The sequence below is a fragment of the Chiloscyllium punctatum genome, chromosome 22 (assembly GCF_047496795.1).
Source record: "Chiloscyllium punctatum isolate Juve2018m chromosome 22, sChiPun1.3, whole genome shotgun sequence".
Classification (NCBI taxonomy): domain Eukaryota; kingdom Metazoa; phylum Chordata; class Chondrichthyes; order Orectolobiformes; family Hemiscylliidae; genus Chiloscyllium; species Chiloscyllium punctatum.
The window spans coordinates 65,567,878-65,580,236 of NC_092760.1; the positions used below are offsets into that span (position 1 = coordinate 65,567,878).

Consider the following 12,359-nt stretch of genomic DNA (forward strand, 5'->3'; position numbering starts at 1 on the left):
TGCTAACAGTATAGCCTTTTCATACAAATATTTCAATTCAGGTGATCTGTGCACCTGCAAACCTACAGACATCCATTCTGACTCAAAACACTGAAAAAAACACGCCACCTTTTAAAGGGACCACACAATGCTTTTCCCGTTTTACAATTTTACTATCTAACACACATGAACTTCCCAATAATGGCAAGGATGCAGGTTTGGAAACTCATCTCAGTGTCAAACTGTTGCAAGCAACTTTATACAGGGAGAGAGATGAGTCAGTGTCTGGACAGTTCAATTTGGAAAGGGAAGGAAGGACAATAAGTTTGGAAGTTAGTGGAAATTTCGCATGATCCTGTACTAGATATTGAATAAGCTGGAAATCAAGCTCCATTATTATTGGTTTTGAGACAACCATTAAACATTTCATCAAAGTACACAAAGAACCTATTCAATTTACCGGTCAGACACACCCATGCTAACATAAAACATGCACCAGGTTTCTGTACTTAAGAAATACTGTCCGTAATAAATAAAGAGATTCTACCTACTGGTAAACAACTATGAACTGTTGCCATACCATTTTACTAGTTATAACACTAACCCCCTTCCAAAAAAACCCTATACACACATACAGACAGATAAAGATGGACTAAGGTTATAGTGGTGGGAATAAAACTAGAATCAGTTCAATGGCCCCAGACCACACAGTTTGCTGAGATGATCCATTTGCTTGCCAGGACTTCTTGTTCTTTAATCTCTTTTTTCCAGGTTCTTTTCAGTTCTTCTCAGGAAGCACAGGCAATTAGAACACTAACCGCAAAGTCTCAAACTTACTGGTTAAAGGCCGCAGTTTACAGCAACAGGTGAGAGAACATAAACTGACTTTCATCAGACTTTAGGTATTTTATGACAGAGAAAGACATGCCACTTGTTCCTCAGTGCTTTCAGAAGGTTTCTGCCAGTATCGTGTACACCCACAAGCTGTTCAGCCAACCTGGAGGCAATCAAATGGTCGTTACTAGGCTGATGGCCTTTGGCATCCACAACTGGCCACAACTCCATAGATCAATCAACAATCTGTTGTCAGCTGAATCTCTCACTGTGCATGCTCCCTTATGCCAGCGCATCCACAAATACCTCCCCCCCCCATGCAGAGAAAACATGATTTACTTTGACCTTCAGTGATCTGCTTCATAAAAGTGCAGCAATTCCTTCCACAACCCTCCCACCATCCCCTGGAAAATCCAAAATTCTTCCAGAAGTGGTGCAACCCCAAGTTGACCTCTGGGACCATAATTTTCAATATTTTCTCACATCAGGTCTCAGTCCCACCAGCAATTGAAACTCTAATGCAGAGTCTTTCTAGAATGTCCCTGACTCCATCCACAATCAGATTTTCACACGCTTTATTCCCAACTTGTGAAAAGGTTGTAAATGCACAGGAAGAAGGTAGAAGCAGATTAATTACTAACTTTCCAAGGGGAAACTGTATAAATACAGAAAAATAATAAAATAAAAATTCTACATAGTGAAAAATGAGGAGGCAGTGGGACGAATTGGAAAGCTCTGTAAAATGAGCTGTCAAAGACACAATGCACTAAATCATGATTCTTTGAAGAAATTAAAGATTCATCCCTTATCCTTTATTCAATGTTACATTGCAAATACATTATTTAATAATATATTAGCTGAATCTGTTGAAATGTAATTTAATGAAAAGGACTATGTGCATTGTGCAGACGAGAATCCAGAGTTGGGAGGGCAACTAATTTCCAAATTATCCTTCAACATAGAAAACGGAGGAGTTGCTGGCATTGCCTTTGGTAAACTTGCCCAATTAATTAATTGAATTGGTCACTGAAAGGAATTTTGAGGAACCAAAAATAAACTGAACTGAGAAAGTAACCTCCTTCAGCCCTAGAAAGATATTGCATTCCATCAATGCTGCCCATTGGTACATCGCTGTGTCCTCCCCTCCACCATTACTGGCTGAGTGACTCAGTTGCCTGAAGTCCTAAACTCTGGAATTCCCTCCCTAAACTTCTCCATCCCACCTTTTTGACTCTCTTTACAACTTTTCCTATTTTTTTCTTGAACACTCAGTCACCTTTCCTACTTATCTCCTTCTTTAGCTTGATGCAAACAAGCATCAGATTGCACTCTTATGAGATGCTTTACTGTATTGACAACATTATGTAAAAACAAGTTGATACGGTGTGTTCAATAGAGTCACAGTTCAGGAAACAGGCTTTCCACAGAAATAATAAGGTACGGCAATCTATTCTTATTCTCACATTAAAAATACCTACAAAATACAGCAATACAATAAAATAAGAACAAAAATATATATTATATATAACACACACACACACACACACACACACACACACACACACCAAGTCAACTGAAATTTTTAGGACTGAAATCAATTGACTCTGAGTGAAGAAATCAAGAGATTTGGAACTATTGTGGATGCATATGGATCAACCATGTTTTCACTGAATGGAGGGAAATAGCTAATTTGCATGTAAAGGCACCCAGACAAAGGCAGTTTTGAGGACTCTGCCATTTTCCCAGTGATGCAGCTGCCCTCAGCCATAGGCCAAGATCACCAGCTCAATGGAACAGCTTTCCTGCAGCAGATTGTGGGTTATCAGAGCTGGAGACTTCATGCCTCTAAGGTTGCAGTTGTAAAATGATGCAATCTCAAGCAAAACTACACCAGCAAAGGGATTTCCTTCCAATCTGTTTGTCACATTGGCCTGAATCCTGTTTTTAAAAAAGTTCCTGATGTGCAGCTTGTGGTGCCCAAATTGACACAACAATACCCACCCTTGGAAAAATTGAAAATGGAGCTGAAAAATAGCAAAAAGCTTGGTGCTACTTGCTGATGAACACATTGTTATCCTTACTTCAATCTGCAGCATTCTCACCTCAGTTCAACGATTGGTGGATTCACATTCCCTCCTGACACAGGAATACAAAATCTAAAGATTCAAAGACAAAATCTGTACTGAGACGCCAGTGTAGTTCTAAGGCATGCCGCATTGGAGGAAATGCCATCTTGTAGATGGTATGTTAAACACTAATGTTTTATCTGCTCCTCAGGTGGATATTAAAAAATCCCACGGCACTATTTTAGCAAAGGACTGGGGAGTTCTCCCTCGTGCCCTGGACCAATATTTATCTTTCAATTAATGGTACAGAAAAAAAAGACTAATCAGTTATTAGCATGTTGCTGTTGATGGAGGCTTGCTAAGTGTCTATTTTATAATACAGTTAGTATTATATACATTCCCACTTGACTTGTAAAGTACTTCATCAACTGCACAGCTTTTGAGACATGCTGAGCTCACAAAGGGCACTATGTAAATTTTTGTGCCTTCTTTAGGAGGAACTCAAGTATACTGTCATATTCTTGACTTGATCTCCAACTGCTGCAGAAATTAAAGCAAATGCTGGCTTTTCTGATGATAATTAGAGTCATTTAAATTACAAAGGGAGTGAACAATTCAAAGTACCAGTGTTTGCTTCTAATTTTGCATGCCCTAAACTTCTCTACTTCTTAATCTCTCTCTCCTACAATAATACTCTCCTTACCTCCCCTTTGACTAAATTTTTTGTCAGCTGCTCTAATATCTTATGTGGCTTAGGTAAAAGGATGTTGTTAATAAATCTATTACTTCTTGGGTAATTTTACAATGCTCAAGATGTTCTATAAATACAAGTTGTTGTTGTTCGATAGATCTCCTGCCTCTGGCTGCCTCCGCAATGATATTACCATTAGGTTAGTGCTATTTCACTGCATGTCACAAGAGAGCAGTATAGTCCCCTGTGCAATAATAATTTCTGATATTATACTATCAGATAGAGAGTACTGTGATTCACTCATGTCCCACTTTTAAAAAGAAACAGCTTGAATTTAAATCACACCTTTGTGAGTGTGGAAAGAAAGAGAGTTAATTCAAATATATGAGTAGCTCAGGGTGGAAATGACAATGACAAAAAAACACTAAGCTATCCATTCATAACCTCACCTCAACCCTCAAGATTTATTCCACCCTGACAACACACAGCATCTGGCACACTGTACACAGCAGTCTGACATACTGTGCTGTAAACAGAGTAAATTTGAGAATTTCAAATGACATCTAAACAATGAAAATAAAATTATATATCATTTTCTAGACCAAAACTACGCTGTGTCACTGCACAGCCTCAAATAGTGACTATACTTCAAGAAGTACTCCATTGGCTATATCCACTTTGGGACACTCTAAGGTCAGCTGGGCCAGCATTTATTCCTATCACATATTGCCCTTGAGAAGGTTATGGTGAATTGCTTTCTTGAACCACTGCAACACACCACACACACATCCAGAATTTTGCTCCAGTGATGTTGAAGGAATGTGATAATTTGTTTTATAATGCTTCCACAAAGCATCTTGGAATGTTTTATATAATACACTAAAAGCTTTAATTCTTGGCAAGGTCTTTCATAATCTAAAGATGCCACCCACCCCCCTCCCTCCCCCCGAGGCCTCTAAAGGAGAGAGGCCCAGCCTAATTTATCTATCTCAATAATTGTAACTTTTCAGTGCAAGCATCATTCTTGACTAGTTTTGTTGCATCTTCTCCAGTGCCTCTATATGTATATAATGCATACATGAAGATCAAACCTCAGGCAAAAGGTAGGAAATGGGGGTGGGACAGTTACAATATGGTTTTCATTTGTTCCAAGTTTCTGTTTTAATTAGATCAGTCTAACTTGAACAAGACTTTCCACATCTACATTGAAATTCTGAGCCAGAGGTGGAGTATTACAAAATTGGTGGATGGGGAAGGGGAGATGTGAGGCAAATGAAAAACAAATAATTTCATCAAGAAATAATTCATAATTTTTATGCAGCAGCAAAGCAACCTCTGAATAGATTTTGCTTATGCTGCATAAGTTTTTTCTTGAGGCGTAGGAATTCATGTTCAGGTCAAAATCATGTTGTCCATTGCGAGAGTTTTATTTTCTACACATTTGTGATTTATTGCATAGTGTTTGCTGTAGGAGCAGAAATGTTGCATGAAAAAAGCTCATCTCACCATTTTTCTTCCTTGTTCCCTCTTTTGTAATTTTCTGCTGTGCGGTTGCCTTCTGCGGAGTGCCTGTATCCGAGTCAAGATTTCCTGACTGCTCACTGATGACAGAATCCTGTTCGCTGTGTAACCTGCTACAAATCACCATGGTAACAAGAGAATTGTCATATATTCATCTTTCTCTTACCCTTGAATGTTTTCAAGGTTAGTTTGATTAATACCCATCGCTTGTTGTTTACCCTGACTCTGTCTGTAAATTTCTTATGTACAGCTGCAAACATATGTACAAAGAGAAACATTAAATAATACATTCTAATTTGTTTCTAATATGATTGTCGATGTAGCTTTCACACTCTGCACTTCAGACTGTAAAACATCCATCCCTCAAAATGCTAAGTGGGATACTCATCCATTCAGCACATAGATTCAGTTAATTTTATGTTTGGATCAAATCAGGAGAGATTAAATGTTTCACCATCTTTGTTATTTCACAGTCACGTCTGTACTATAATTTCAATCCCCTCCAATCAAACTGCAACATTCCATGCTCAATTTTCTTTAATAATATATTGTTCCTGTAATTCATGTGTTCTGTCACTGGCTGGAATTTCAAAGCATCCTTCAACAACACCTCCCTATCTCTTAAACCGCCTGCCACCATCCATGACCTTGAAGTTCCTCTGATTCTGATCTTCTACGCATCCCCTGCTTTCTTCATCCTAGTATTTGACCCCCAACCTCTGGAATTCCTTGTTGAAAATTTCTCTCTTCATTTAAGACCCATCTTAAAACATAGCCAATCCAAAAGAGCATTCAATTGACATCTGAGTTATTTTGTATGAAGTCAGAAAATGAGAAGTGTACAGAACGAACAATTACTGATAATAGTAATGATATGCTTATTAACAGGAGTAGAGTGTGCAGAGTGGAGATTCAGCTCATTAAACTGTCAATTAACTTTTCAGCCCTTTGATCCACGACTGTGGGATACCTCAGCATTGTCCTTGAGTTGTAGCTGAGCTATGTAAATGGGGAAGGAATGTGTAGGACTATTATAAATACCCTCCCCTTTTTAATATTTGTTGTATGCTGTACCCTCATGGTTGCCTTATTGAACTAGTAATCTACCAGCTGAGTCTAAACATTTGGAAAGAAGAGTTCAAAATCCCATGACTCCAGGAGAACTTAATTTCAGTCAGTTAAATGGATCTAGAATAAAAAGCTAATATCGGTTACGATTATCTTGAAACTTATCAAACTGTTGTAAAAACCCGTCTGGTTCACTGACGTCTTTTAAGGAAGAAACTTTGCCAGTCTTTCCGAAGTCTAGACTATCTGAGCCTCCAGATATACAGCAATGTATTTCACTCTTGACTGACCCCATGAAAGACCAAGTGAGCTACTCATTCTAAATAACTACTATGTCAGATGACAGAGGTTAATGAAGGAGTTCAGTGCCACTTATTCAAAGGCAATTCGGGATTGTTCATAAATCTAGCTGTGTCAATAATGCCAAAATTACGTGAATGAATATTTATGAACTGGTTTCACAAATACCACCTAGAGACACCCAATGCTTTCACCAGACTGTGAATAAATGCTTCAAGCCATTGTAAGCAACCAGTTTTCAGATTGCTGACTTTTCATTGTGAAAAAGAAATGTGCTGACCTAAACATTACTGAAATTCTGTATATTTAAGACATAAATTCAGAACTGGCAACCCATGCAAAATTCAAAATCATCACACACTATTTATGAAGTCCTCTTTCCCAACCTGCCTTCCTATTTCTAAAAATTTATGAAGTCTAAGAATTAGTTCAGACTAAGAACAACTTTCAAAGGTGGTACAAACAGTAAGAGTCACATCATCCTGTTGTGGGACTGAAATTCCTTCATGTTCCTTATTCTGTTTAACACCCTTGTCTTTCATTCATCATTGTACAGCTCTCTCAAAAACTGCATACAAATACAATCACTTAGACCCTGATATATGCTCCGATATCCCCATTTATACAAACCATCCTCCTACTTGCAGATCTCAAATTGATTCCCAAACCAGCAACGTCTTGTTTTAAAAATTGCGCACTTCTTTTCAAATCCCCCTCCATGGCCCCAATCACTCTTTGTCATCTCCTTCAGACTTCGGAGGTATCAACACCCTGCTAATATCGGTCTCTTACATATTCCTGATTTTAAATCACTCCACCATCGGCAGCTATGTCTTCAGTTGCCTAGACCCTGAAATTCCCTTTTTAAACCTCTGTGTTTCTACATTCCCTCTTTCAAGTCACTCCTTAGAACCTTACACTTTGATCAAGCATTTAGTCATTTGATCAATTATTTCCTCATCTTGCCCACTGTCAAAATTAGTCTGGAAAATTTTCTGAAAGGTACGTTTGGATTATTTTACAATGTTAAAGGCTCTAGACAGAAAAAGCATAAATCACAGTCGACTGATCACAGTGCAAGAATTTACTTTAGATTGGTTTGAAAAGGCTTACATTTCATTACATGGATTAAACTCTTGCTTCCCTTATTTGAGAACAATCTAACACTGGATGAAAATGCAGAACCCAGACACGAATAACATTTGTATGAAATTCTACAACAAACTGCTGTTGCAGAGGTTTTAAAAAAAGTCACATTAATGGCACTGACTCATAAACAAGCAAATTAAATTTAAAACCTTCCAATATCATTTGCTGTCCTGGACATATATTGGGTAGCATACAAGTTTAAAAATTCTGAGAGAAGCCAATTGGAATTATGTATGTTGCAACATGATGAAAAAAAATTGATGCTGATGTCATTAAATATGTTTTCTGTTATTTTGGCCATGCCATCATTTATGCAGCAGATTCACATATCTGAAAATAGGCCAACAGACCTTTAGCAGTATCAGTTTGGAAATATATATACAAATGTATATAATAGTACTCTTTAAAAGGGAATCGAATGGAAAATTGAGGGAGAATAAATTGCAGCGAAATGGGGAAAGAGCAGGAAACTAGGCTGCTTTTCAAAGGAACCAGCAAAGAACTAAAAGAGGTGATTGTCATCATTCTGTATTGAACTATTCTATGATTTAAATGCAAGCATTTTCTACTCTTTGTTTATGTTTTGCCTGTGACTTGGGTGCTCGAAACAACAGTATTGCTTAACCACACCAAGGACACAAGGTTGATTTCCTGGAGAAACAGGAGAAAATTCTACCCTGCACTTAGCTGCAACATCTAAAAATATTCATAGCAAGGAAATGAGAAGATGTGACTAACATGTTAGCATGAGAAAAGATCTTTACTACTTCTCATCAATCTTAAGGTATGTCAACTATTACTTCTTCTATTAATTGTAAGAAATACAAGTTGTATAAATCTAGTTTGCTTTTTCTTACAATAGCAATGATTTGCATTTATATAGCACCTTTAACATATTAAAATGATCCAAGGCACTGAACAGGATTGATTATCAAATAAAACATGATGTCAAGACATAAAACCAAAGGTTTTGCCAAGGAAGTAAGTTAAAACAGCATCTGAGAGAAGGATATAGAGGTAGAGAGGCACAAAGATTTCAGAGATTAGTCTTCAGGCAGCTGAAAGTTAGGCTGTCAATAATACAGCTCTGAACACTGCAAAAATCACATAAGGGTGGAATTTGAGAAAAATGGGTATCTCAGAGGTTGTGAGAAGATTTCAGAAATCTGAAGGGCTATGTCACGAAGGGATCTGAAAACAAAGTTTAAAGTTTTCATATAAAGATAAAAATGATGGGAAATTCATCAGGACTGCCAGCATCTATGGAGAGAGAAGCAGAACTACCTGTCAAGTTCAATACGTTTCCTCTTTGGAAGAGAAGGGAGATAGAAGGGTGGAGGTTTAACATAAGAGAAAGTCCAGGATAGATTGACCATTGCTCTGTATCCAAACGTTTAATGAGAAAACTACTTGAGACTGTGAACCAATACCTTGAAAAGCAAAACTGAGGATAGGAAATAAATCCAGGAGAAAACCCACATAAAAATTACAAAATTGCAGTATTTCTGCACTAAGAGTCAATGTAGTTCAATGAGCAGAGGGATGATAGGCAAACGAGATTTGGTGCAAGTTGATGGAGGGTGATAGATCGACAGCTGGTCAGGATACATTGGAATAGTCAAACCTAGACACGAGAAGGGTGTGTGGTTTCAACAGAACATTTAGGGGAGGTGATGACTGAGTGATATTATTGTTAGACTATTAATCTAGAGGGAGAAAGTGAGGACTGCAGATGCTGGAGATCAGAGTCAAAAAGTGTGGTGCTGGAAAAGCACAGCCAGTCAGGTAGCATCCTGCTCGGGGTGGCATGGTGGCTCAGTGGTTAGCACTGCTGCCTCACAGCACCAGGGACCATGGTTTGCTTCCAGCCTTGAGCGACTGTCTGTGTGGAGTTTGCACACTCTCCCCGTATCTGTGTGGGCTTCCTCCGGGTGCTCCAGTTTCCTTCCACAGTTCAAAAATGTGCAGGTCAGGTGAATTGGCCATGCTAACTTGCCCATAGTATGAATGCATTAGTCAGAGGGAAAAGGGTCTGGATGGGTTACTTTTTGGAGGGTCGGTGTGGACTTGTTGGGCCAAATGGCCTGTTTGCAAGCTGTAGGGAACCTAAAATCCGAGGAGCAGGAGATTCAATGTTTCAAGAAGAGCATATACTCGAAACATTCACTCTCCTGCTCCTCGGATGCTGCCTGATTGGTTGTGCTTTTCCAGCTCCACACTTTTTGACTATTAATCCAGAGACTTGGTAATGTTCTGGACACCTGGATACAAATCGTGCCATGGCATATGGTGGGATTTGAATTTAATGACAAAACAAATCTAGAATTAAGAATCTAATGATGACCATGAAATCACTGCCGATTGTTGGAAAAACCCATCTGGTTCAAATATCCTTTAGGGAAGGCATTTTCCATCCTTACCCATTCTGGCCTACATGTGACTCCAACCCTAAATCAATAAGGCTGACTCTCAACTGCCTTCTGGGAACTGGAGATGGACAATAAGTACTGGTTGAGCCAGAGACACCCACACCCCATGAATGAATTTTTAAAAAGCTCAAGCGGGGCCAGAGACTGGATAGACGGAGAGAAGGAAATTGGTGATCTTGACGATGGGACAAGTTAATTAGGCAAATTTCCAGCAATTCTTTTTCTTTTTATTTCAGACTTTGAGCAACAGTAGTATGGTCCTTCTGTAGCTCTGGACTCCCATCTGGGTTTTGCACATTGATTAATTAGTAGAAATGCAAGCAGTGACTCTTAAGATTTTATCTTTTATAACCAACCTGCTAAACAGCCATGGCAATAAAGAACAAGCCAACCTGGGCAGGAGGTAATGAAAGTATATTTAAAAATGTTTAATCAACCATGGTTTCCCATTTAGTTTTGAGTTGTAATGGTATGATAATTTCCCCCATAAAACACTGGAATTGCTTTCACATGACAACTTCAATTTTAATAATGGATGAACTTCTTCAGTTTTGCAGCAACCCAGCTGAATGCCTCAACTACTTTACAACATATTTACTGTACACTAACAGGCCATTCAGCCCAACAGGTCTGTACAAGTGTTTAAACTCCACAGAAGTGTATTCCAAACATCTTCATTTGATCCTGTCAATCTGCCTTTCTGTTCCACTCGCCTTTACGTCTTTATCTAACGCCCTTGTATTAACCTCACCAAGGCGAATCCTCAAGGTGAACGGCAGAAGTTAGGAAAAGTCCTGCCTCGGGATAAAGCAACCAGAAAGATGGGATTTTATTGCATGGGGGCAGGGTGAGCTGCAGTCAGGCCAGCCGACACTGGAATGGGTTCAGAGGCTACACAGAGACTGCTGGGTAAGCAGGCGATCTTGAGTTCATATCCCAGCGGTGCCTGTACCTTACTTTAAAACTAGAACGAGGTAAAAAAACAATGACTGCAGATGCTGGAAACCAGATTGTGGATTAGTGGTGCTGGAAGAGCACAGCAGTTCAGGCAGCATCCGAGGAGCAGTAACTAGAACTAGGGAGGCTAGCCTCAAATTAAGGGGGAGCAGATTGAGGACTAAGCTGAGGAGGAACTCCTTCTTCCAAAAGGTTGTAAATCGGTGGAATTCCCTGCCCAGTGAAAGAGTTGAGGCTACCTTGTTGAATGTTTTTAAGGCTAAGATTGATAGATTTGTGAGCAGTAGAGCAATTAAGGGTTACGGTGAGCGGGCGGGTAAGTGCAGCTGAGTCCACGAAAAGATCAGCCATGATCTTGTTGAATGTCGGAGCAGATTCAAGGGGCCAGCTGGCTGACTCCTGTTCCTATTTCTTATGTTCTAAGTTGGGCTGTTTAAAGGAGGTAGGTGCTGTAGTGCATACCAAATCACAGCAACTTACTGTCCATCACTTCAATGATTGAAATTGTCGCAGCATTCCTGATGATCATGTTTTGCAGCAACCTTCATTTCAAGAATCTTGGCAGAAACTGTGGGAAATCGGAGAAAATTGACCGACCGGCAATGGAATATAAAAAATTCACAGCTGCTGCTGGTTTAGGGAAATATATTATTGGTGTTTTTAAAAAAAAAGTGCTTTTAAAATGCCTTTTATCCACTGGGGAAAAATAATCCAAAATAAACATCAGCCTCTCTGGTAATGCTATCAAGACAGAGGATTATTATTCCAGCCTTGCTGTCAAAATCATGGTGAGGTTAATGGGGGGTTTACCATTATTTATCCTTCAACAGCATGACAACGGCAAAGGAGAAACAGATACACAGTCAAACATGAAACTTCAAATTTGCGAAGCAAGTTGTGTCACTGCCAGTAGAGTCAGACTTGTACATCACAGAAACAGACCCTTCGGTCCAACTTATCCATGCCAACCAGATATCCTAATTAATCTAGTCCTATTTGCTAGCATTTGGCCCACATCCCTCTTCAACCCTTCCTATTCATGTACCTTTTAAATGTTGTAATTGTACCTGCCTCTACCACTTCCTCTGGCAGCCCATTGCATACACGCATGAAAAAGTTGCTGCTTAGGTCCCTTTTATATCCTTCCCCTCTCACCTTAAACCTCTAGTGTTGGACTCCCCTACTGTGGGAAGAAGATCTTGGCTAATTACCCCATTCACACGCCTCATGATTTGATAAACCTGCATAAAGTCACCCCTCAGCATCCAAAATTCCAGGGAAAATAGGCTCAGTATATTCAGCATCTCCTGACAACATCCTTGTAAATCTTTTCTGCACCTTTTCATGAAAGTAACTATCTCACTG

At 39.2% G+C, this 12,359-nt stretch overlaps 1 protein-coding gene across 4 annotated transcripts in view; it reads right to left on the reverse strand.

The window, feature by feature from the left end:
* The window catches only part of kiaa1549la (KIAA1549-like a), a 258,786-nt gene that overhangs the window by 58,695 nt on the left and 187,732 nt on the right, over positions 1-12,359 (reverse strand). For 3 of the 4 annotated variants that reach the window (XM_072592549.1, XM_072592552.1, XM_072592551.1), the window contains one exon: positions 5,077-5,204. In XM_072592549.1, coding sequence (XP_072448650.1) covers positions 5,077-5,204 — 128 coding nt within the window. The remainder of the gene's footprint in view (positions 1-5,076; positions 5,205-12,359) is intronic. The other variant, XM_072592550.1, reaches the window with a different exon arrangement.